The sequence below is a fragment of the Phyllobates terribilis genome, unplaced genomic scaffold (genome assembly GCF_046119375.1).
Source record: "Phyllobates terribilis strain yellow unplaced genomic scaffold, ASM4611937v1 Scaffold_12__6_contigs__length_324123572, whole genome shotgun sequence".
Lineage (NCBI taxonomy): Eukaryota > Metazoa > Chordata > Amphibia > Anura > Dendrobatidae > Phyllobates > Phyllobates terribilis.
The window spans coordinates 277,249,704-277,276,473 of record NW_027362772.1 but is presented as its reverse complement, the minus strand read 5'-3'; the positions used below and the strand labels follow the sequence as shown (position 1 = coordinate 277,276,473).

The following is a 26,770-nucleotide window of genomic DNA, read 5'->3' as shown; positions in this document are numbered from 1 at the left end:
AATTTAATAAATGTAGTATTCTAAAAAAAAAAAAAAAACATTAAATCCACATATATCCATTTGGGAATGTATATTGGGTCACAGCAGTGGATCCTCTAGGTCCCAATCATTATACTAGGGTGTAGAAATATTATATATTTAGGATAGGATTCCTGACCGTGATCCCTTTTATAAATTAGTCCAGTTAACCTCTATTTTTGTGTATGTGTATCTAGGGTCACCAATGGAGATGTGTAATACCTTCTTTGTCCTGTGGCAGTGCTGCAGAGAAATGTTACAGCTAGACTTGAGCACCGATCACTACTGATTTCTATGTGTCCAAACAGCGGTGATATCCAGTGATTAGCCGATCAGGAAATGATAAAAAATTATCCAAATTGGGCAACATTTGCCTTGGAGAACTGCCTACATTCCCGTTCCCTCTTTTCTGTTCTGAGATATGATCTTTTTATGAATGAGCACAACCCGGTAATAAAGTAAACAAGTAACGAGCACCAATATATCAATACCTGTTATGGCCACAAGTTTAAGGTTTGAGTAGGTAAGCTCCTAAAACCAACATGTCAAGGACCAATATGTCCTTTCCCTACCAAATGAAAGTTTCATATTTGGCAATTCAGCTGTAGTCTTTTACCATCACCTACTACAAAACAAAGATTAATCTTGGACTCCTCACAATAGTTAAAGTCGCCAGAGATACGATGGTTTCTGTCAAATTATTCATTTACTGACCTTGTCTCGAAAATGTTTGCACAGCTTGCAATAAAGGAGTTTGGACTTTACTTCTCTTATCTTTTCTGTCTTAATTGAGCAACTTTGCACAAAATCAGGTTAAACAAATAAAGGAATTGCAGATTTTAGGTTGTGTGTTTTGAGAACTCGCGGTACGCACCTTAAAAGTGACCACACTGACCCCATTTATTTATTGGGAATAGTTTGATTGTCCCTATAAATATATCTTCATCAAAGGACTCTGGAATAATTTGGGTTTGGATTCCAAAAGTTTTAATTCCGGTGTTTGCCCCACAATTATTGGCACTGGATGTCTTTTATTTTCCTCCATGGAAGTAACGGATGTCAACACTGGAAAGTCTTGTATCTTTTGGACTGGGTTAGATTTTAGTTGCTATCCTCTGATTTAATATACGGAGATCGTTTGATCACTCATTGATTTGATTGCATATCGCCATTATTAATGGAAGATCCAATTGTTTTAGATTACCTCTATTAATTTATTAGCCTATTTGAATGGACAGCTCAGCAGGCTACTTTTCTTCTCCGGAGCATCATTACATATTAATAATAATTATTATATTTTTTTATTCTTTAATTAGATCTAAAATTATGTGATCATTTCTTGCTCTAGCTTCTGAAGAAGTGAGCTCCAATTTTCTGATGGTTCACTTCAAATCCCCACCCCACCCCCATATGGATGGAGGATAATTGTAAAATTCAGTCTCTCTGCGGCCACTAGAGGGAGCTTAATGCATACAGCTTTATTTATTGAGTTCAATGTATGAATAGTAAGCAGTGGGCGCACTACAGACTCCACCTATGCATGGCGCTCTAACCTATAGAGATACATTTAGGTAATTTATCAACCTCGTTTTAGGGTCTGTTAACAGGTTGCAGTTGAAAACTGCATGCAAAACTACATTTTAATTTTTACCATGAATTGCCGCTGTTTTGCTATGTGGTTATCGGCAGCTTGGTTTTCACTAGTAAAACATGTTAAATGAAATGGATTTCTCCTTGTCATGTAAATGTAATTGGTAGATCAGCCCCATGATTAATATGATTTCTATGTACAAATAAATCCTATAATGTATGTATCAGAGTAGGGAGAGCTGACATTTCACGTAGTGTCCAGATGTGCTTTATGGAGATTTGCAGCTTTTTTTGCAAGTAACCCTGTTCCATTATCTTTACAGCATGACTTTTCCTGATGGTTTTAAAAGCTTTTAAATGACAAATTCAGCTCTGCTACATCCATGTACGCTATAGTGGTTTTGATACTTATTGCAGGAACACTTTCCAAATTGCAGCTATTTCCTAAATCATTAGTGCTTTCTGATTCTTCCCCAGTGGGGCGTTCTAGATCCTAATCCATGATTATTATTCATGGCTCTGCTGCAATTCCAGATAGATCAGTCAAATCTGTCAGGATAATCAGCGAGGTTTATCAGTTAATTGAGACAAGTGGATCCCGTTATCCTGTTATTTGTTTCCATTTATTGTGCTGATAAACTTCTTTGTCCCTTATTTGTGAAACCTGTTGTGTCTGCTCTATTTACCTGCTGTAAGAATAGATTGCAAGAGTCTGCTCAACACCCAGATAGAAGAACAAGCCATAATCATTAATTGTCCATAGCTTTCCGTACAGTCAATGGTTAATTGTGTAGCATTAAACATACACCGTTCTTTCTCACCAATCTATATTACCCATGGCCAAGACAAGGGAAGGTATCTCCACTGCCCTGTAATGCCATAGTTGGCGATCACCTTGATGAACATAAACTCTAAACTTGCTTTGTTCTCAGACCTTCATCAGACCGATTGCTTCAAAGACCAAACGTTACTTTTATTTTGGATTGCACGACAAATAAAATCATTATTCTACATATATTCCCTGGAGACCGTGTCGAATTCCTCCTTTGATAGTTGCTTGATGGTCCAAAAAAAAGTAAATGAGATCAAATTAATTTGTCAGGAATTAAAGAAAAGGGATCTATCTTTATATCCAAAAAATGTTACCACTCTTGATGATGGGAAGCATTTAAGGTTACGTTCACACGTTGCATCCAAGATGCAGATGAAAACTGTCCGGACAAGCAATGCAGCATGGTTTGCAGGTGACTTCAGCTTTGTTTTAATGGTCACCTGTTGGACTGCCAATTTGCTGCATAACTAGGTGGCCATTTAAAGGGTTTGTCTCATCTTCTTAGGTCTCATTCACACCTGAGTATTTTGCTTCAGTGTTTGTATGCCAAAACCAGGAGTGGAACTTACAGAGAACTATAATAATTAAAAAATTGACACCTATTGTGTGTTTTTGAGACAGTCCTGGTTTTGGCAGACAAATACTAATGTGTGAATAAATTTTAAGTAGGTGAAATTGCAAAGTGCATGAAAAAAAAAAAAACTTTGGAAAGAACTTCTAATAAATGGTAAATTACATTAACAAAGGTTTTTTTTTTGTTTTAACTTTTGTCGGTGCCCAAGTCACTGGTCACCTATGCAATATCAAAGGGGTGCAGCGTTACAAGCTCTTTTGTTATAGAGCTTGTAAGCGCTGCTCTGAAGCTGGTCAAATGAAGCCAGAGCTGTCAATCAAAGAGGGAGGACTGAGAAAAGGGGGAAAAAAAGTGTCACTGTTTCTGCAAGAAAGCGGACACCATGTTTTTCACTTGCAACCTGTGTGTTTGTGTTTTTTTTCGTATTTCTCTAAAAAACTTCGCGCATAACCGCTTAGTAAAGGCAATGTTGTCATTAATGTAAGAACATTTATAAATAAACATGAGGCTGATAATAAAAATCTATACCAATACATATCACTGTAAATTTAATATAAAATGAGGAAAATAAAAAATCAACTTGTAAAAAAAAAAAAAAACAACTCCTGAGGCGTTTGAACCTATATACTAGTAATGGAAAGCGCCAAAATAAAGATTTAAAAAAAAAAAATTTTCAGAGGCCTTTCATAAACAGAGAATTTTTTTTTTTTTTACTTTTTAGAATTCCACTGAAAATATTATCTAGTAACGTCCTAAAGAGATCTGCAGTTCACAAAGATAAAAAAAATATGAAATAAAGGTTTGGATTGCTATTTTCACATGTTTTAAGACTCCGGAGTCTTACAGGTGTATGGTCTTTCAGCTACTTTTAAGGACTCTTGGAAACTTTTCGTCTCCATAATATTATGATTTTTTTTTTTTTTTTTTTTTTTTTGTGTGAAAAGAAGTAAAATTAGAGCGTTTTATGGCCCAGACTGTTTGCCACTAGGATGGACATGGATGTGCTGTAGATTGTTTTTTTAGTTTTCCCTTTTTCTTCCTTTCTAAAACTTCGGAAGTTTCAGTGATGTCTGGCGGAGAGGCAGGAATTTCTACTGACCGCTGCCAACACTTTCTCTTGCAGCAGAGTACACAGTGTTTTGTCACACATTACTGCTGCCGCCAGCAATTTGACCTGTTGTTTTTAGAGCCTTTTACACTTTTTCAAGGTACTCCTAACGGTAACATAAAATTTAAGTTATTTAGAGTTTAGTTTTCCATTCAAGGTCATGTGGAAAATAATAACCATGTATTTTTGTAAAGTATTGTCTGCATAAAATAAAATAAAAAATAAGCGCTTTGAGCTAAACCAACAATGGTGGGTTGTGTCTGTCTTCATTCTTGCAATGAAGGAGTTCTTCCTGCCTAGAGCGTCCTCGCGCATACTTTACTTTACTTTTTTTTTTCCTTTTGACTTGTTATATGGTTAATTGTTAATCTAGTCAATATTTTTTCTTATTGTTTATATAAACTATATCCTTTACTCTGGAGATTATGATTTATTTGCACATTTTTGATACGGGAACATGTGTTGGCTTTCCCTTCACAAAAACAATTATCAGAAAATTACTTATTCTTTGTTATATGTATTTTATTTTTTTTAATATTTTGCCCTTTTTTTTTTTTTTTTTCAATTTTTAAATGGCAATTTAAAAAATAGCAATTTTTACACTGGTTACTGGGGCTATTATTATTATTATTTTTTTTTTTTTTTAGGAACTTTTTAGCAGGTTCCATTTTTAGAGGCTGGATTATAATGATGGGTAATGCCTTTATAATCGGTGGATAACACAAGAAACGCCTAAGGCAATAGATGGTCGCACCTGACCTTGCTTCCTCTCTTTTGCAAAGACATTTGCACACGCTCATTAGATGCTTCAATATAAGAGAGGGTTGGAAACTGACCATTGTTGCTATGTACTCGTGTTGTTTCCTGAAACGAAAAGAAGTTGGTCTAAAAATAATAGTCTTAGTGCAAGATTTTTTTTTTTTTTTAATGCAATGTGTGATGTTAAATATTTTTGTACATTTTTTTTTCTTTCAACAAATTTAACACATCCTTATTTTTAAGTTTTCTGATGATCGCTTCCCTTCAGATCAAGCAAATATTACTTGTGATATACTGTGTAGATGTTGCTTATATAAAGGGAAGAGTTGGACGAGGATCGTAATGCAATGCTCGGGCTGCCCGTGCCTGAGTTATACGGCCGTCCGACTCTTCCTTAGTTTAATAAATTTGCAAAATAATTAATATTCCCTTTTTTAACATTTTTGATTTCCTGCCTTTTATTACTTTCTAGGAAGCTGCACAGCGGTATGAAGACGTACGGCTGTGAACTCTGCGGAAAGAGGTTTCTAGACAGTTTGCGACTTCGGATGCATTTGCTGGCTCATTCAGGTGAGACCTACATCCTACTTTATTAGCTATTAGGTCCTACACTACAAGATGAGTACATGGATGCAGGAGAATTAAGTATATTGTCTTCTCAATAATCCTAAATGGGGAAAACTAGAGACGTTCCTTTTAGAAGGGCTTGGTCTTATTTACATCTATGTATTCTATAGTAGAGTACACTGCATTGTGCCCTGTGAGCAGGTAATTATGCAAAGAGGCAGATTTCAGCTCCTAATGAGCTCTGATCATTGATATAACAAGTCGTTTAGGACCCTAATTCAAGGTCTGTTTTACACTGTGCAACACGCAGCATTAAATGGCCTCTAGCCGGCAACATGCCTTGACCAACTCCGACTTGAACTAAACGATCTGTTATAGATCTCTTAGACCAGGGATGTCAAGCTTAAACACAGAGGGCCAAAATGAAAAACTTGGACAAAGTTGCTGACCGACCAGTATACAGTATAATGGCCCCACGTGGTCCTCCCTGCAGAATAATGGGCCCCACGTGGTCCTCCCTGCAGAATAATGGGCCCCACGTGGTCCTCCCTGCAGAATAATGGGCCCCACATAGGCATGGCAGTTTTCGTGTCACGGGCCAAATATAACCACCCTGGGGGCCAAATTTGGCCCAAGGGTTGGAATTTGACACATATGTCTTAGAGCGACTAGACTGCTATTGATCTCGGCAGCGCACATCCTTGTTTATACAGCCTGATGCTCTGCCGAGAACAATTCTTTTCTGCAGCACAAAATATAATTTCACCTACTGAATGAGCATTTTGTTGGTTTGTCAGGTGATTTGCAGCCCGACGTATCATGAAACGAGCATTCCTGTGTAAATGGACCATTAACCTGATGACTCCAACTGTTTGGCTATCGCTGATATGATTATTTGGTCGCCACACTGGTGCATTGGGATAATTTTTAGACCTGCCTAAGTGATCGAATCTCCAGACAAACAAGCATTTTACTCGTTTGACTCATTGCTGCTATATTTTTCACAAGCCAGTGAATAGGATAAAGCTTTTGTAAGCCAATTTTTGGCTCCTGTAATCCAACAGGTCTCAAGCCACCATACAAATGCATTCTCAGCTCAGGGGAGTAAGCCATTGCTAGACCCTTCAGGCGTCTGATTACAAACTTAAAATAGCACATTTGTGGAAGTCCAAGGATCATAGATGTTGCCTGAATGCACTTTGTCATGTGTATGACTGGATTACCTTTAGTGTTAATCAGTGAACTTTTAAAAGACCAGACATGTCTCCTGCCCCTTCCCCCTTCATACCGTAAAGTTCCGTAAATGTTTACATACAAATGCATATATAATATATCACTTTTATATCTTGTGACAACTTTGCGTTTTGTGGTTCCCTTTAAATGTTGGGTTCACATCTGTCAGCCGGGCAGTGCCAGCCTGCCCTACACAGGAAGCTATGCCTCAAAAGATATGGTAAATTACACTGTGTCCGAGTTGAAAATTTGTACGTAAGCTGCCAATTTTCACAACTAATTGTTAAGATCTTCGATAATGATTTACTGTTATGTGCAGTGTCTGCTCTCTTCCCTTTGATTCCTGTTGATCATATTTTATTTTGTAAGCACGGTAAATTCGGGATTTCTTCCTTTTTTTTTTTCCCCCACAAAAGTAATGTACAACATCTCCCTAAAGCCATGTTCACACGTTCAGTATTTGATCAGTATTTTACAGCAGTATTTATAAGCCAAAACCAGGAGTGGAACAATCGGAGGAAAAGTATAATAGAAACTCGTCACCACTGCTGCATTTTTCACCCACTCCTGGTTTTGGCTTACAAACACTGATGTAAAATACTGAACGTGTGAACGTGGCCTTATAGTTTTAGAGTTGAACTCTAGAGAGGGGCAAAAGCGCACACAATGGGGCAGTACTGTTTAAAAAGAATACCACTGAGGGGCTGGTTGCGCTCACCTGGTGGTGTGTCAAGGAACAGCATAAATATCCACTGCTGCTGTCCCGTGACTGAAGGAGAGATCTTCCAGACGTGTACCGTATTTTTCGGACCATAAGACGCACCTAGGTTTTAGAGGAGGAAAATAAAAATTTCAGCAAAAAATGTGGTCATGATGCACTTTTAAGGGGGAGGGGGTCTTCTGCTGACACTGGTATAGGGGTAATGTCCCCCAATTCTAACAATATCCCCATCCTGGTATATATTCCTCTCCCCTTCCTTTTATATGTGGTCCCCCATCCCCATCCTGGTATGCGTGGCATCCCTCCATCCTGGTATGCATGGCACCCCTCATCCCTGTCCTGGTATGCATGGCACCCTTTATCCCCATCAGGCTGCACATTAAAAAAAATAAACACTCCTACTCACCTCTCCTCTCTCTCCTCCAGCGCTGCGTCCGGTCTGCCTGCACTGATCTCTCCATGTGAGCAGCGCATGACGTCACTGCCATGCGCGGCTCACAAGGAGAGATCAGCTGCCGGACGTCACTGCTCCCCACGCCGGGTCTGTGTGCGCGGGGAGCAGTGAGTGCTGCTGCCGGCTATCTCCTGTGCCCGCTCATTAAAGGGCATGAATATTCACACCCTGCCCACGCCCATGGGCGTGGAGAGAGGTTGAATATTCATGCCCTTTAACAGCGGGCACAGGAGATGGCCAGCAGCGGGGACAGTGTAGGCTGCAGCGGGCGGCTGCTGCCTCCTGTGCCCCGCTCCTCCACCGATACCGCTCCCCCCACATCACACATGAATATACACCCCCCCTCCCCCAACATTCGAACTATAAGACGCACCCCCCATTTTCCTACAAAACTTTGGAGGAAAAAAGTGTCTTATGGTCCGAAAAATACGGTATTTACCAGAATGGAGAGAATCTCATTAGGCGGGCTGTGCTGCGGAAAAGGAGGAGCCTTTGAGCTTCAGATAAGGTTTTTATTAAAACCAACGCGTTTCGGCGCCTTTTTCAAGGTCAAAAAAATAACTGATTTTGGGTTTTTCAACCTTGATAAAGGTTCCAAAATGCGTTGGTACTAATAACAATCTTACCTGAAGCTCCAAGGCTCCTCCTTTCATGTAGCGCAGCCCTCCTGACGTGATTCTGTTCATTTTGGTACATTGGACATATAATTAGCACGTACCCTAAACCTCCTTTTCAATTTATCCAAACTATACAACGAAGCAAGGAAAAGGGTATGAAACACAAATCCGCATATCTGTAAAACAAAAAGACTTGGGTTTACAAAATGCAATGAGTACGACTAAAACGCCTTTTGAGCCATAAATGAATTTTAAGTCTTTTAAAGAAGCACTAAATACAGAAAATGTACAAAAAATAAAAATGTAATTATGGTATTTCCCAGGAAAATAATAGAGGGAATTCTGGGATAAAGAACTCTTCTGTCTCTCAAGCGATCAGTCATGTCCTCCACCTTAATGTCCGGTGTCTGGCTGTAAGATATCTGGCTGCAGCAGGAGCCTCCCCCTGTGTAGATCTCTAAACTCTGTCTCCTTTACTAAGGGGGTGGGGCTTCAATCAGCCACTAGCCTAAGATGGCACCAATCAGCAGGAGATTTAACCCTCTACAATCCTGACTGTCTCAGGATCATGCCGAAAATGCTGCAGAGTAACACAGTGAGGATGACTATTTTGTGTTCAATTTACTTGTTTCTGGGTTTAGTTTTTCTTTACATATTGTTATGTATTCAGATCCCAATAAGAGTGAAATAATAACTTTAATATAGTAATGACTAGAATGGAATATGGATGAAAAGATGAAGCCTGACAAAGGGGTTCTTCCAGCAGACCCCCATTGGATCAGATGAGATAAATTGATGGTCTGGGGTCAGTAGAATCCCCGGAGTTGTCCATGTACCTTTTTAAAACTTCCATCCACCTAAGTTGCTGTATATTATCACGTTATAATCCGTTCTTATGAATTGTGGTATGTACAACATTACACGGTGAATCGTTTTCTTGCTCATATTCTAAGGCAGGTGCATAACTTCCAAAAAGAACGTTCTAGGATTGGATTGTATTGATTTTTGTCTAGACTATAGGTCATTAACCGAGCCTGATGATGGATATCCAATCCTCCATTAGAATAGTAAATTCAGTGGTTGATACCGGCAACAAATGTAGAGCAACTTCTCCGCTCTAGGAGTTTCCAAACTAGGACAACACTCCTGAATCTGAAGTAATTAAAGGGGTGGTCTACATAAACAAACTTTTATATAGATGTGTGTAAAATAGCAAAGCTGTACAACTTGCCAATATATACTATATGAACAACTGTATTGTGTTCCCTCCACATTACACCGTGACCTATAGGGACTTTTAGGACCTCTTATTCTACATGCATAAATCTTTAATATTGAGTAAGCCCCTTTTAAACAGATTTCACTCTTCTGGGACTAGTTTTTACAAGATTTTCAAGATGTCAATTTTTGCAATTTCATCCAGAAGAGTCTGAGTTCAGACCCTGATCTTGGCGTGAGGCCGTTCTCACAATCTCCATGCTACTTAATCCTAAATGTGTTGGATGGAGCTGATGTCCTGTGTGGCTGGTTGTGTTCTTCTACCAAACTTCTCCAAAAAATGTGTGTATGGACCTTGTGCACTGGGCTCTGTCATGGGGAACCGAAAAGGCCCTTCCCAAAACTGTTCCCACAAACCTGGAAGCTACAATTGTCCTCCAGGTCTTGTGCTGAAGCTATAAGATTTCCCTTCACTGGAACTAAGAGGCCGACGCCGCCCCCTGATTACAGTCCATAGTATTATCCTCCTCCACCATCTGTACAGCGGGCACAGTGCAGTCAGGGGGTAACATCCTCCTGGAATCACCAAACCCAGATTCCTCCTTCAGACACCAGACAGATGTATGATCCGTTTCCTCCAGAGTCCAGTGGTGGCGGCTTTACACCGCTCCATCCGACGCTTGGCATTGTGCATCAATCTCTAGATATTCCCTCCTGTCCAGTATTCATCAGCTGTCGTCAACACGAGCGCTTACTGTGTCATCTGTGTTTCAAAAGAGCTGGCTGACTTTACGTTTCATAGTTTTTAAGGTTGAAGGTAGACCTACGTCCATCAAGGCCAACCTATTGCCTAACATGTTGATCCAGGAGAAGGGGGGGGGGGTTGAACCCTATGGGACAGTGGCCTAACCCAGCCCTGTACTTTCTCATGACCATAGCATTGACAGAGAAGGGGACTAGCTTGGCTACTGAAATGAACGGTCAGCCCCCTTCACATACTTCTCTGATGAGTTGCTTATATGGGAATCTGTCTCAAGACTTGGGTCGGAAGTAGTACTGCCGAATCCAGGATCGGAGGACATATCTAAAGATTGGTGCTCCTGTGATATTCCAAGAAGTTTAGTGGGTTCTACATCTTAATATAATGTTTAATCTGACACCCTCCTGTAACATAATAAGAATATTGCAAATGTGACTAACTCACAATATAAATAGATTTCACATATTTTCCCTCGCACAATATTTAGGGAATTTGTCTTTGTATTTCTTTTTCTGTCTCTTGGTGTGCATCAGTCTGTCTCTTTCGTCTTTCACGCTCTCACTTGCACTCTGTCTCTTTCACACTTTTTTTTTTTGTGTGTGTGTTTTGTTTTTACGTTGTTGGTTTGGGTTTGTTATTGTGCAGCTGGCAGTATGCCTGCCCTGGGATTCTGCCAGCGCTTTGGTACAGTATGTACAGTGCTGTGAGCCAAGTGTATCATCATGCAAGATTACAAATACATGCTTTTTCTATTTTCCTCCCTGCTCTAATGTAACCAGGGGTGGAGCAGAGAGTGCATAACCAGGGCAGTGATTTAAAGTGTCCGTGTGACTGTCCCGATACTGAAGACACAAGCCGGCTAAGACCTGCTGCCTATCTGTATTCCTGCAGGACAATAAATCAGGAGCTCCAAGCCATGGAAACCCAATAGTTACAAAAAAAAAATAAAGAAAATGTATGTTTCTGCCTGCCCTAAGGTCTAATCCTTGACATTGTTTTGATGTTCCAAAAATGAAAATTGCAACTCGACCCAAACACCTTTTGGGGTCTCCATTAACTTATGCACCTAAGAAAGTAGGATTTTGATAATCTCTGCAAAATAATGTTGTCACATACAAGATGGAGGGTGTTTCAAAAAAATGCACTTTTATAAATTGTCTTAAAAGTATAGCCCACTTTAATTAGAAACTGTTCTAATGGTTTGTTAGTGACCTACTGATCTAATCTTTAACTTTTTATATAAACTTTTAATGTGAACTGAATTGTAAAAAGAGTAGCTGGGACGGATAGGAGCCCATTAAAAAAGATCCTAAAATACTCTTGGGGTATGTGGGTTATCACACCTTTAAAGAGGCACTCCTCCTCCCATCAAAGTTTTTTTTTTTTTTTTATTCTTAATATATTGCAGTCATCATATTATATAGCACTGTGTGTACTTACAATTGTTCATTTTGCCTTTCTACCCAGTTAATTATTTTATTTTCCATTAGGTCTATGACATCGCGTGATAAAAATACAGACTAGCTGAATCCTTTTAGGCTCTATGTAGAAACAGGAAGTCTCTTTTCCTGTATGAGTCATTATTAGAACTACAATTCTACATCACTAAAAGTCCCTGACAGCCCAGCTCTACCTCCTCTTCAACTCCTGACCCAGCTGCTCCGCTCCTCCCCCTTGACAGGGACTTTGCAGTGATGTCCAATTGTAGTTCTGATGATAACTCATGCAGTGAAAAGAGACTTCCTGTGTCTACATAGAGCTTAGAAGTGAGTCAGTTTTTAATCACGTGATGTCACAGGCCTAATGGAAAAGGGAAGAATTAGCTGGGTAAAATGAGCAATTGTAAGAACACCATGCTATATAATATGATTGCAATATATTAAGAGGATAAAAACTTTGATGGGAGGAAGGCTTCTTTTAAAGGGGTTGTCCAAGCTATTGATATTAGAATAGGTAATATCAAAGTGGTGGGGGTCCAATACCTGGCACTCCCACCACTTCGTTATTTTCAGTTCTGATAACAGTTGGATGTGTACAGAGCAGAACATCACGACTCTGTTCACTGTTTAGTGTCCATTGTCAAGAACTTCAGCGTTGCTCCTATTGAAGTAATAGGAGCTGGGAATGAAAACTACATAGTGAGTGGCGTTGTGATGTTTTGGCTTTGTTCACTGTTTATATCTGGTCACCATGGAGTGAATATCAGCTGGTTGGTGAGTGTGCTAGTTGTCAGACCACCACCCATCTTATGTGGTAGTGGAGTGAAATACCCAGAGCAGTGAACCACATTGCACAGGTTGGGTTCCCTACCTTTCCTACCTGTAGTTTCCTATGCATCCTGCAGGATTCCTATACAGTATTGGGTGGAAACAGTCCAGAACCCAGCAATATAGTAACCAGTTAACCAACTTGGGGGTCTGGTTCATTCCTGGTATTTGTACAGTGCACCACAAGGGAAAGCAAGTAGAGATGAATATAGAAAGAGACTTGAACTACATGTGAAAGAATCTGTTTTTTTCACCAACTACTGTAAGTGTGCATTATTATAAAGTGTGTGTGTGTCCCACCAAGTCAGTGACCGCCATTATTAAAGCCAACTTTATTTAAAAGCTTCTTTCCAACATTGGAAGTCAGCACTTATCCATTGGATGAGTGATCACTTGCTGAGCTTTGTGGGTCCAACTCTTGGGAACCCTACTGACTGCAAGTAAGGGCTGAGACCTTGGTCACCAAAATGGGCCAGTGACCACTATCACATTATTATGCGACTGCTAGAGAGAACAACGTAGCGGTCACCATTTTCCTCCGTTAATTGGGAAAATATAAACGTATTTGCCTCTTTTGGAGTACAGTTCATTCTGCAGTTGAGTTTTCGCCTCTATTCCTAGTCTCCGAGGGTGGCAATTTCTAGACCCTTATGTTGCACCATACCCCGTCATTAGAGAACTGCACAGATGCAGCTTCATTTTTTTTTTACAAGCCATTAACGCCACATTTTAGTGCTTAACACTTGAATAAATGAGCCTCATTAGGTAGCTGGACAGGTAAATTGATGCCTAATCCACCTTTACATTACTGTATACTTTTGTATAATGGCTCATGAACCAATCGTAGCTGGAACCAGATGTGCCCGAACCCTCTGCATCAGATACAGAGAAGTCAGATCTCCAGCCTAGAAGTAAACAAATTAAAAGGAGCTCTGTGTAGTCTTCCCACCCCCTTCCTCCACCGCCCCTTGCCATTGCTTTTGACCACACTCGGTACGCTGTGTTACTCTTCCTTGGCACTCATATACTCCAGGCATAATGTCCTAATTGTCCCTGTGTCATTCCATCAGCGAGCCCGGGTACATTATATTCCTCTGAGTGGAATGACACAACTTGTATTTTTGTGTATTGCGCACTAACCTCTCACAAGACTAACTTGGATGAGTGTTCAACTATTTCCTAGCCAGACTCAGCAGAGCAGGGGAAATATTCTTTGGTTTCTTGCCCTGCAAAGAAAAAAAAAGAAGGCGAGTGGGTTAATCTTATCGAACCAGCTGAAGCAGCCTTTGTATTCAGGCTATTTGTAGATATTTGGGTGCACAATAAAACTGCTGCCTGGTGGGGGTCCAGGTGCTGAGCCAAAAGGACATTGTGTCCAGCAGAGATCACCACTCTTATTGTAGTGATCTGTGGGAGCCTGAGCCCCCAGACCCTACTGATCTCCACCACGGACATATCTCCACTTCTAGTTATATTTCATCCTTCTTAAAGGGAAAAGTAGATTTTTCATTGCTGATGCCACCGCTAACTAGGCTCTGGGTTACTGCTGAGTATTATATGTGCAGGGGAAAGACTCTTCCAGTATAACTGCCCAAAAAACCTGGAGGAACTACTTCCAAGTGAGCAAGCTGCCCACATATGAGATTTATCTGCGGACCTTTTGGCCGATTCGTCTGAATTTGGGAAGATCTGATGTCAGGGTGGTCATACACATAAGATATTTTTTCTTCTGAATGCTCCTTCGACAGATGCTGAACTCTCCCGATATTTTTCATATACATGTATTTTACATTAAACTGAGCGTGCATTTGGTCTGTAGGTGGAGAGCAGATTTAGCTGCCACCACCCGGTGGTGGACTACTATCTCCCAGCAGAACACTAGGATCGGTCATGTTGAAAGCCAGTACCTGATCCTTATATCCTCTGGCTTCATCTGTGGTAGAGCAAGATGGGGAAACTTTCATAAGCCCCCTTGACACAACAGATAGCTGTCAGTCAACGGCGATCTCTCCCAAGTCCCCTCCATACACAGGAACGCTTAGCTTGGCCAGGCGGTTTTGCGTTCTCTTTGAGACAGCAGCTGCCAAACTCCTCTGGTGGCAACTTCTCTACTGGAGAAGAAGGGATCTACTATTGCCGATCCATTGTGGCTGTTTCTTCTTCCCTCAGCTTCATCTGTTGCGGAGGAGTTGGGAGACCCTCCCCTAATATTGTCCGGTTCGGCTGACATTAGTATAATGTGTATGGGGGGCCTATACATATTCGATGGTCAAATGGTCTTGCTCTGTGTAGCCTTCTTACCCCTTGCAATGTGTTTTGGCTACTCCTCCACCAGGGGCGAACATATCGTTGGTGCAGCCGCATAGGGGCCCAAGATGTAAGGGACCAAAGCAGGTAGAATTATGCATTTTGATGAGCTATTGGAGAGCGAAGGGCCAATATATTGTTCTTGCACAGGGGCTTTGTTCACCATTGTCGTACACATATACTTTTAAACTTTTAACAGGAAATGTATGAAATGGGACAAGTCTTCCAAAACTTTGCATGGATCTCTTTTATTTAAGAACACCTACATTGTAATCTGCAATGAACTTTAGTGTCCAGACCACACTGTAGTGTATTCTCATGAAAGTTTAGCATCCTTTTTCCTTGGGAATTGGGTTTTCTTGGGATTGGGAAGGTTTATGCCTCCATGTTTAATTTTCATTACTCTTTGCAATGTCAGGAGTATGCGGAAGAAATCTATTACGCAAAAAGATTGTGGACATCACGAATTTATACAGGTTGGTGTTATATCCCGTGCAGCTAATGAGAGCATTAAGACATTGAAAGCCGAAGTCTGTACAATATAAAGTATGAGCGCCCTGATTATATGCCATGCAAGTGGTATCACTTCACAGTATTAGTACATTGAGTTGTGATTACCCAATTATCTCCATGGACCTGTATCGTCTGGAAGGTTGGAATATTCTCCTATGCGGCTGCTTGTATTCAGAAATGTACTCTTCTTGCTACAAATGATTATCCGAATGCAACGTCTTGTTTCACTTTTACATAGGACTGCAGATCTTCCAGATCCATAGTTTTTAACATTTTTGCTCTCTATACTTAAATAGAATATGTTGCATGCCACAATCATGTACATGTTTTATTTTTTACCAGTGTTTGTTTTTTTTTGTTTTTTTTATACCTAAACTGTTCTTCTCCGGAATCTGTTTTTTTTTTTAAATTTTGGTTTGCGCCTCTCTATTCCTGAGAGGACATCCTCCTCGCTGTATGTAAATCTAGTCTATTTAACAAGTGGGTGTGGTCCTCAACTCTTTTCTGTGCGGACCACCCAGTTGGTCAAAAAGGCTCCTTTTTATATAGAGTGAAGAAGGAGCCATATCTCAGGAATGGAGAGGTGCGGGTACAAAAGTAAAATGCTGGATTCAGGAGCACAGGTTTAGTAATTACATATTTATGGCAAGTGACCAGATTCAGGTGCACAGGTTTAATAATTACATATTTATGGCAAGTGACTGGTCCTCTCTTAAGAGGTTCAAAAGTAACACAATTTGTTTTGGCTAATTGAGTCATATAGGACATGACAGTGTAGACAAATCCCTTTTCTATTAATATTGAACTGCAGGGGTGGCTATAGACAGCAGAGCAGTATATGGGGCCCCTTCTCTAAAATATCATAAAAAAAAAACCCTCTCTCCCCTCTTTGTCTCCGTAATTGTAAGCGATGACATTCATTAGTTCGGTAGTCACTGCTTTTATTGTGGCCGTGTGCCCCTCTATCTACGGGGCCCCTGTGCAGCTGCACAGGGCACATATGGCATGTCAGCTTATAGTGAATGGCACAATAGAAGTGTCAGCTCTGTGGGACAGAACGCTGCTGTTTTAGCCTGCTTCTGCGATTTGCATTTATTTGCTTGCGCTTAAACCTGTAATATTGTTTATCTGCGGATTCTGTAATAAACATAAATGTTGATGGGACTCCTTGCCGCTTGTACACAGCCCCGGGCCACAGTCTGGCCCAGGGCCCGTCACCCCAGCCTTTTCCCAGAGTGATGTCATGGGCGCACTGGCAGGTCTCGATGTTCTGCCAGCATTCCACAGCGTTTATGATCACTCGCAGATGTGAATCCAAGAACACACTGTACCCAGAGACGAAATTAATGCAGGCTTGAGTGCTGTCCAACCCCGATACAGAGGAGGGACTCGCTCCGGGAGGAGGAGGGGGGACAGTGCAAACTATTTAATGCGGTTTATAAATTATACACCGCCTGATGAAAAATACATCCCCCCTCCCTTCCTCCTCCCTGCCTTTATTTTATCCGTACCCTGACAGCCGGAGAGAGGCTCAGTTTGGTTCGAGCTCCTGTTTTGGCAGATCTCATACAAGACATATTTCAGAAACTAATACTGGGGGTGATGATTTACCCTGCTATAAGGTGGAGGCGCTGGACCGGGGTCTCGCTTCTCCATGACTTCCTGAGAATTATCCCTTTATTATGTCTTCTAGACTATTACATTGACTTCTATTCTCTCTTTTCAGCCCTAAATGCGTCTTTTCCATAATTTTTTTGTGTGCTGCAGCTTCTACCTGGGTTTAGGCATTAGATCATATTGTTTCATTAGACTTTTTTTATTTTTTTGTTACATTTTATGATTTCTCATTTGGCCATAAATCCCTTTTTTATATGAAGGTGCTGAAGTGCAACTCCTAGATTTCACTTTTAACCCTTCTCTCCCAATAACGGGGTATGTATTTGCACCCGGCTGTCACTTTTTAACCCTTTTGAGCTCAGTATGGGGCAGATTTTGTAACTGGTAGCTGAAACCTTATAACCCATAGACTATTCCAGAGAGCTAAACCTTCTCTGTATCATGAACTGAAGAGTGTTTACAGGCACCAAAAATGATATTTAAATAAATAAATACATGAATAAATTAAAATGTAGATTTATTTTTTTTTCTATTTTATTTTTTGTGCCTTTTTTTTCTTTTTTTAATATGTATATTTTGTATGGAAATAATTTGCCAACAAAATGCCCATTGATGGATGCTCCTAATCTTTAGAAAGTCTCCAGGTCTGGTTTAAATATGAATCCAGGAAAAATAGGTTTGCAAAAGGCAAGGAGCTTCCATGTTCTTGGCATGATCCAAAATACAACTTTTTTTTTTTCCCCCTTTTTTTTTATTATTTTGATACATTTTTGCAAATTCCCATTTTGCATTTAAGTGCAAAGATTCCAATCACATATCTAATTGGCAGGTTAACCCTCCTCTCCCTCATTTTGGTAGATGGTGGCACAGGAAGGGTTAATCCACCCATAGTCCTAGGTATGGCAAAAGCGTCTCCGCTACTAATGTTTATCGCATGCCCAACAGGCAGCTTGGTTTAAAGCTCTGCGTTGTTGCTAAGTAGCAGCTCTTCTCCCCCCGTCTCCTCCCTCCCGTACTGTAATGGGCTTATTTTGTATTCCATACAGCTCTGGGTCTTATTTTTGTATGCAAGACAAAGTGTTTTGATGGCGGATGGAAGCAGCCTGTGTCTAGAGGCTGTTTGGAGTTTTTTATGCTATGTACAGTACACACTGTGCTTTTTGAGCAGAACACAGGCTGTTCAATCCTGCATTGTTTCTTCTCCTCGCTATGAGAACATCCAGCGGTTAGGACGGATCTGTCCTGAAATGGTTGCGCCTTTACCGGATTTTTTAATTCTCTTTTTTTTTTTTTTTTTTTATATCGATTGACATGCATTCCCTGTCTTTGGGTGACGTGATTACAAATGGGCAAGGTGATAAAACAATGAAAAGTATGAAACTGGTAAAAACCACAACAAAAAAAAGCTACACCCCTTCCCTATTAATAATAATTTTATTATTATTATTATTTATTATTATACTTTTTTTTTTATTTAGAAAATACTCCTATTCCTTTTATCTTTGAACCAGAAAAATAAATAAAATTACTTATCTAGGTGTGGTAGCAGGGACTTAACTACTATGGTTGCAGTCACACCCGGGATGACCAAAAGGTCCGTTAGTTTGACCCATGTGTGAAGATGTATACTATTTAAAGATCCATGACAGTTCAGGGCTCTGTTGTAGACTTTACACTGGGATCCCCGCACTGCAAGTTACACCACTGTGTGGTAGCCATCTTTCCATTTGTGGTGGGAGCATGAAAGTGATGGTAGACCACTGACCTTTCTTCTGTATAGAGGGACACGACCAGATCAAGCGTTATTTTTCTTTTGTTCCCGCGTCTCTGATTCGGAGTTGTTGACCACTCTTCCTTATATTTACATCTCGTCTTATTTAACTAAGTGGGTGTGTTCATCAAGGCTCGGTGGGTGTTCTCTTAAAACCCAAACTCGCTTGGCTAAAATATAGATTTAATTGTAGGAAAAATGGAACCATATCTTGGGAAGGTAGAGGCGCAAGAACAAAAGAAAAATGTTAGATTCAGGAGAATAGCGACAATTTGGCATGTACACCCGGAATTTTTTTTTTATTATTGATGGGTCCTTTTTTTTTTTTTTTTTTTTTGGCAACCCCAATTATGTTATCCCACATTTTGACACTCTATGATCCAGAAAACTATAGGTGTGGTGCACCTATCAATCTCTCCTGACCCCCTCCCATGCTCATGACTTTATGACCGAGTGTTCATATTTGTTTTAGGGGAGAGGTGTTGTCAAGTATTGCACTTAAATCAAGGAACAACAAAAGAGTTGGGCTTTTAAATTTTTTTGAATTTTTGATCTTTTTCCTGACTCAAGCTTAACCCTCCTGCCTTTTCCTTGACAGATTATCAGCAGTTTTGGCCAACTGTAATGTTTATGGGACCTTAAATGAGGCGGGGTTTGCAGGTGTCCACTTGGACTATATTTTGTTTTTCTTTTTTTACATTTTACAAAGAATTTCTTAGTATGGATTTGGAATTTTTCTTTCCTCCCAGATTGAGAGGTGTCCGAGCAATTGTTCTTGGTTGCGTTTCCTAACAAGTTTTAAACAGTTGATGCGGGGAAACCTGGCTCCTACTTTCATTAGAAGTATTCTTTATCTTCAAGATGAGAAGTTATCTTGAAGATAAACTTCTGGGTGCTCAACCACTGGAATCCCCAGAGATTGGGGCTCTGAAACCCGGGAACTGTTTTTGGCGGAGCCTGTTCTCGAGTGGAGAGTTGGTGCGCATGCTCAAGCTTTGTTTCATTCATTGGCCGCTGAACATCTGGAAAAGTTTGGCTTAGAAGAGCTAGGGTCCCATGGACGGCAGGGTGATCATGTGCATCTCTATTCCATTCAAGACTAGGTTTTGCAGAGCCTGATTTCTGGGTTCTAGAGCCCCATTCTTGGGATTGTTTGAGGTTCCAGAGACTGGACCCTCAGTGATCAGGAAGTTATCCTCTAACGGATTGTTAGGAGATCTTGGGAATAGCCCTTTCTGAAGGAGTTGCCTTATGAAGACAGCCCTTTTTTGTGCCTGGCCCAGAAAGTGTTACACGTCTGGCTTCCAAATATGCTCTTCATGGAATGTCCTAGTATTTAGTTTTTCATATTGTCCAGCCATGGGGTGTTAGCAGCTTTCTGCTGGGCAAATGGGATGGGGTCTCTAGCAGACACCTATATGGAATAATAGGGGGCACATGGAAAGGTCTGGTCTTATGGAGATGGCTCCTTTTATAACACACTTCTGCATAGGTTTTCCATTATCACTACTTCAATTGTAAAGATCTAGATTGGTATAGAAACTGTAGAAATGATCCTGACATTTACTTTAAATGTCTCGCTTGTTCTGGATAGACGGTTTTACGACGGAGTTGCCCTCTTCAGGTTTTTCTTTTTATTATTCCCTCAGTGACTTGGTGCATATTTTCTATTTTTTATACACTTGCATTAGGAGGTGTTTATAGGTGACACGGGGGAAACAACAGCACGAGAGTCATATATGTCGCTATATGACAAGAAGTTCCAGTGCATATTATGAGCTCTTGCAATATTTTGTGTTTTGTAATCTTCCAGAATAAGGTAACGCCACACTCACCACCTAAATGATGTGACCAAAGTGCTGGGAGACTCATTAGATGTTCCTTTTGGATTTTAAAGTGAAATAATGAACGCTTGCTAAATTTGAACTCATGCACTATATACCCATATATGTTGCAGTTACTTGGGGGGGACACCTATTATTCTTGTGTTAAGGGCCCTCTTCTGTCTATGTACCCTCTCAAATCCAGTAATTTAGTCTATGACCGAAACTGCTTGCTGCATTGTTTCATCCTCCGACCCGTGTAGCTGCACAGATTTGCACCAGTGGTATGTCCACCCCTGATTTTGTGGAGAGGATCTCTCGGCAGGTATATTTGCTAATGGTAAACTGGCCATTCATCTTAGAGCACAGTTGGTTGTGACCGCAAATTTCTGTAGGTCTAGCTTTTCTCATATATATTTTTTTTTTTTGTATGGGGACCTTCTGACTTTTACTCTGAAACAGGATGTTGGGTGATAAAAGGATCGGGCATGTTGCAGGTCAATACCTGATAATCTTTTTCTCTGGGGAGTATGAGGAATAGCTGTTGGCCAACGCTTAACAAAGTTGTGTGGTCACTCACCTTCAATCAGCACTTTACAAATGTAATACTACATCTACTGCCTCCATCCTCTATATAATGGAGGCGTGCTCCATCCCATGCATGGTACTGGAGGGGCACTACCAGTGACGTAACTAGAGTCCTGGGCCCCTTCTTGGTATGGGTGTCGTGCCCCTTCCTGGTATGGGTTCCCCCCCCCCCCGCCCCAATCCTGGACCCCTCCCTGGTATGGGTGCCCCCCCCCCACTATCCTGGGTCCCTTCCTCGTATGTGTCCCCAATCCTGGGTCCCTTCCTCATATGTATCCCCTATCCTGGGTCCCTTCCTGGTATTTTTATATGCCCCCCATCCTGGGTTTCTTTCCGGCATTCCCATTTTGCCGCTGTTCTCTAATGCATAAATAAACGAACAAAACAATAACCTTCTTCTACCCTCGAGCAGATCTTCTAAGGTGGAATATTTTTCACATGCGGGCACACAGCACTCCATTTGCTGCCATACACTTGTTTGCCCACAGCTTTGCCATGTTCATGGGGCATTCTAGTGAAGGAATATTCTTTTATCTGCTGAGTATACTACCACTTAGATAAAAATACTTTATGACTTTTAATACAAACATTTCCTTTGTTAGTTTTTATAGTTACATCCTAGTATCTATGTGAATATAATGGCAGTTAAAACCAACTCCTCGTCATCATCATCCTCCAATAATGACCTGATAAACCTATGATTAAAATGCAGCTTTTATTTCCAGATCCGTTCATTATAAAGTCTCTATTGTAGTAGTTGTAGAATGAGATCTCTTCTAAAAGTCCCCATAATAGAGATATAGGAAGACGCGGCTTCATGATATCGTATTAATATAGCCGCGCACTGTTACTGTGATTTAATGCATTTGCTTTCACACCCTGCAAGTTACCAAATACGATTATGGCTGCTGTGCTGGCCTTTTTTAAAGGGTTAAACCTCACGCACCCCCTAAAAAGTGGATGCTACACGTTGGACATGTATGAGTCGGGGTGGGCAGCAACTATTTAGGGAGGGGCAGGCGAGCGCTGTCTGAAGCCCCAAAGAACAAGATAAATTTAAAATTGTAATTGGCTGACTTCCACAGGCTTGCGGCTCTTTTAATGAGTCATAATAACTTCATTTAAAGCCAGCTGAGCAGAAAATAGATTGGAAAGAAGCCGGGGGCCATTATGGATTTCTCTATGTGTGTGTGTTTGACAGCTTCTGTTGTAGACAGTCGTGCAAGAGAGACATATTTATTAAAGCTGTTGGACTTGAATATAGGTGTGATTTAGTAATTGTGGATTCCAAAACTATGTCTAGACCAACTGAATATCGATCCGGAGCCGCTTCTCATTCATTTCTCCAAAAGAAGATTCCTAAACCATGAGAAAAAAACATTGGCAACACTATGCAGAATTCTATATAGTGTGATTATGTAACATGTATACATGAAATGGTAAAAGTGCAACATTGTTACAATTATTATAGGTTTATTTCTAGTCTTTTATAAACACCATAGACCATTTAGGGCTTTGATCTGCGTAGTAATAGTGCAATGAATGCTATATTGGGTGCGATTTTAGGGACTTGGTTCTATTGTGTGGAAATGTCAAATTTATACTTCGACGATATCTCTAAAAGGAAACAATACTTTGTCCAAAGAGAGACGCTGCCAATCAACCGATATTACATGCAGCTATTAGTTCTAGGAGTCACGTTATGCCATAGTTATTACCAGTGGGGAACCATTTGGAATTTCCAAATCCTGGAGAGTTTAGAGAGAACGGATGAAATTTTATTATAGGGGGGTGTCCAAGTTGGGAAAAATATTTTAGGCAGGTAATTCATAAAAAGAAAAAAACTACCTGGCTATTAAAGCGCAAGATGTTGCCAGTTGTGGGCTGCAGCGGTGAAAACCATCCAAAGCATGTGACCACCGCAGCCAATCACTGGGCTCAGCGGTCTTCTGCCGTTTACTTCTTCTTTATTGCCATTTAAAAGGGCTGTCAGCACAGGATGACTGTTCAAACCAAGTACAGGTGCATGGTGTTAAATAGCGGGGCTAATTATTTAAATACACCTTACCATCTACTTGTTTTCCCTTTTTATCTCCACCCTTTTCTGGCTCTATAAAGCCAGAGCTGTCAATCAAAAAAGATGAGGGGGAGATAGAGGGACAGGTGCGAAGGTGTTCTTTAATGTTTGGCCCCACCGTGAAGCACCGAGCAACGGGACTTAGTTTGAACAGTCATTCTGTGCTGATGGAGTCCCTTTAAGGCCAGTGATTGGGTGATTGGGCTTCAGTGTTATAAACAGGATGTCACAACTACCACCCTGTAAGCAAGACTGGTGGGAAGCCGAGGAGAGGTAGCACCGGAGCAGAAGGATGAACTTATTTTGGTATTTTAAAGTATTTCCAACCTTTGACCCCCAATTTTTTCCCAATCCTGAACAACCCCTTTTAAGATTCTATAAAGCCATATAAATCTTATGTAAATGTGTTTTAAGCTCGGATTTGAGACTTGGCTTTAAAAATTCAGTACAGAATGAATTCACTGTATGATGTTCCTCCAGTCGCAATGGTCACCGCTTCTTTAGCATCAACATCACCCATGGAATATTGCACCTATCTGCGGTACAAGAGGTTCAAAAATAAATTGCAAAAGACCACAATTCGCACACATACTCTATTTTACATATAAAGCATTGGTTAATATCCAGCATATTACTTTACAAACCCAGCATGAATTGAGTTTCACCATTACTAGCTTCTTCTGGGGCACGTTTCCAACAACTATTGTATTGTTGGATCTATTGTTTTATTTAAAGAAACTGAGTTTTTTTTTTTTCATTTTTATATCCTATACCTCTTCTTCCTTCCTTCTTCCTTCTTCCTCCTGCCTCCTTTCCTCTTCCTTTTTCTTCTTTTTCAGTAATGAACACCAGCAAAGTATTAGTTAATGACACATTCTGGTATCTCTGATATATTTTTCACTCCTTAATGAATTAGCTGGGGAAGAGATTCAGGGTGTTTGCTGATGTCACCCTCCATTGGGTTTGCCAGTGAGTGATGTCACCGTAGTTGACACTATGTTCTTCTGCCCCAGTGTATCCTCTGTGACCTCCCTCTGTGTGAGCGCCTAGCATAGTGTGACACTTGGGGACAGTTTGTCACTGGCTCCTGTCCCGGCAATAAATCTACCTGTTAATATATTTAGAGTTGTAAGTGACACAGCACAGTGATTCCTAAGGCTCATTCCTAAATAGCCATTACTTGGCAGAACTAGACCGATCAGCCTGCAATGGGCTAAATTAAGCCAGCATGTTTAACTACTTCACTGCCAAATATATTGTGAATGTGTAAATGTTATAAAAAATAAATATGTACATAGAATTAAAAATTAGTAAATTGTCAAAGTGAATTATTACTCTATTACCAAAATACTTTGTGAAATTGGACGCATAAGAATCATATTTTATACACTTGCATCAATTTCTTTACCACGGCGGTATATGAAAGGGATATTCCAGCATAAAAAGTTTTCGCTTTTCTTCTGGGTGTTAACTGTAAGGGTAAGTGATATTGTCATAGAACTGTCTTTTTGAAGTAGATTTTCTGACTGAAAAAAAAATGATTTTTTTTTTGTTTTGTTTAGCGGTTTTCCTAGCACAAAAGTTTCAAGAATTGACATTTTGCTTTTTCCATGTGTGGAAAAAAAGACAACACCATGCACATTATAGGATTGTTTTCCTATTGAATCAAATGGGGAAACTTTTTTTATTTAATAAATATATATAATTTGAAGCAGTTTTTGGGTGGATTGTGAAGCAGAATCTGCTCCAAACTCCCATGACAAAAATGTTTGAACATACCTTCGGATTGGTGCAGATCCTACCACTGATCACAGAATGGGGAACTTTTGTGCATTAGATGGAAACTAATAGTGATGGTTAAAGGGATATTCTAGCCCTAAACAAGTTATCGCCTATCCACAGGGTAGGTGATAAGTAGGGAGTCTCTGCATAGGGACCCACACTGATCCTACAGTTATTAGGAGACCAAGAACTTGTCTACCTTGAGTTTTTTTTTTTTTTTTTTTTTTAATTATTATTATTATGCCTTTTTCTCTGTCTCGAACCATGGCAACTTGATGGATGAACGCTCCGTAGGAAGATCTCGCACAAGTCTAGATAGGTCCAACAAGGTCTTCTACGCCGTTATCTTGATGGTATCAAACAATCGAGTTGCTGGTCTTCCTCTTCACCTTGTTCCTCCTATTCTTACAACCATGATGTCTTCTCCAGTGATCACTCTCTCCATATGATGTGTCCAAAGTAGGCAAGTCATAGCTTGGTGATCTTCGCTTCCAGTGACATGTCTGGCTTCATTTGTTCCAAAATTGATTTTTGTTCTTGCCATCCATGGTATTGATATCATCGTTCTCCAGCACCACATTTCAAAGGTGTTGATTCCTTTTCTGTCTTGTTTCTTTATTGTCCAGGTTACGTATCCGTATTTACCACAGAAAAGACCAAAGTATCTACGAGCCGTGTCTTTGTTGCCAGTGCAATGTTCCTTGATTTTGAAGACCTTGTTCCATTCTTGACCAAAATTATGGTTGGAAGGAATTGAATGGAGCAGTCAGTCGCACTTGATCCTTGCCACTTGATCCAAGCCAATGATACATGCTAAGACAACCAAGCACCCAACAACACTCGACTATCTTTAATATCATAGACTTAAATGGACCACCAGGGCGCATGCACATCTGGTTGCTGCATTCAACTGCTCCTGGCCAGTCTTGTAGCTAGTGAAAAAAAATAGAGGGAACAGGGGTCACAAGTTCTCTGTCTACCAATCGGTGGAGGCCACACCATTCGAACAGTGATCATCTATGAAGTGCATAGTTGATAACTTGTTTAGGCTAGAATACCCCTTTTTTAACCTTATTTTTTAATGCATTGTATCAATACAAATAATTTAAGCAACTTTTATGTTTTTTTCAAGACTATTTGTAAATACTCCTTTTGTCTTCGCTGACCTATCCGTCTCCATAATCAGTCTATAAATGAACTTGTATGTAGTCAGATCTAAAAAGCTAGAGTTAAAATCAATGTAATATGTTGCAATAAAAAGTAAAGCCACTGATTGGGACTACAAATAATGACTGCTGGGCTCTTATCACCATCCATTCCAAATGGTTTTGTGTTTGTGCACTACTTCTCCATTTATGGGACTCCTGTTCTCTTCATTGGTCGTATTTCCCAACGGTTATACACTGATCACCTGTGGATAAGCGATTAAAAGGTGAGTTTAATATACCTCAAAAAGAAAAGGTATTCTTAGTGTGCTGACATAACAAGGCACAGGGTTGGTGACCATCCTTGGTCACTCAAGCAATCGATTATCTTCTTTGGCTGTCCTAACCAATTGTCTTGCCAATGGTAGT

General features: G+C 40.3%; 1 protein-coding gene across 1 annotated transcript in view; it reads left to right on the top strand.

Moving 5' to 3' along the window:
* Positions 1-26,770, top strand: part of ZBTB16 (zinc finger and BTB domain containing 16) — a 129,477-nt gene that overhangs the window by 59,333 nt on the left and 43,374 nt on the right. Inside the window, exon 3 of the mRNA XM_073657005.1 lies at positions 5,354-5,451. Coding sequence (XP_073513106.1) covers positions 5,354-5,451 — 98 coding nt within the window. The remainder of the gene's footprint in view (positions 1-5,353; positions 5,452-26,770) is intronic.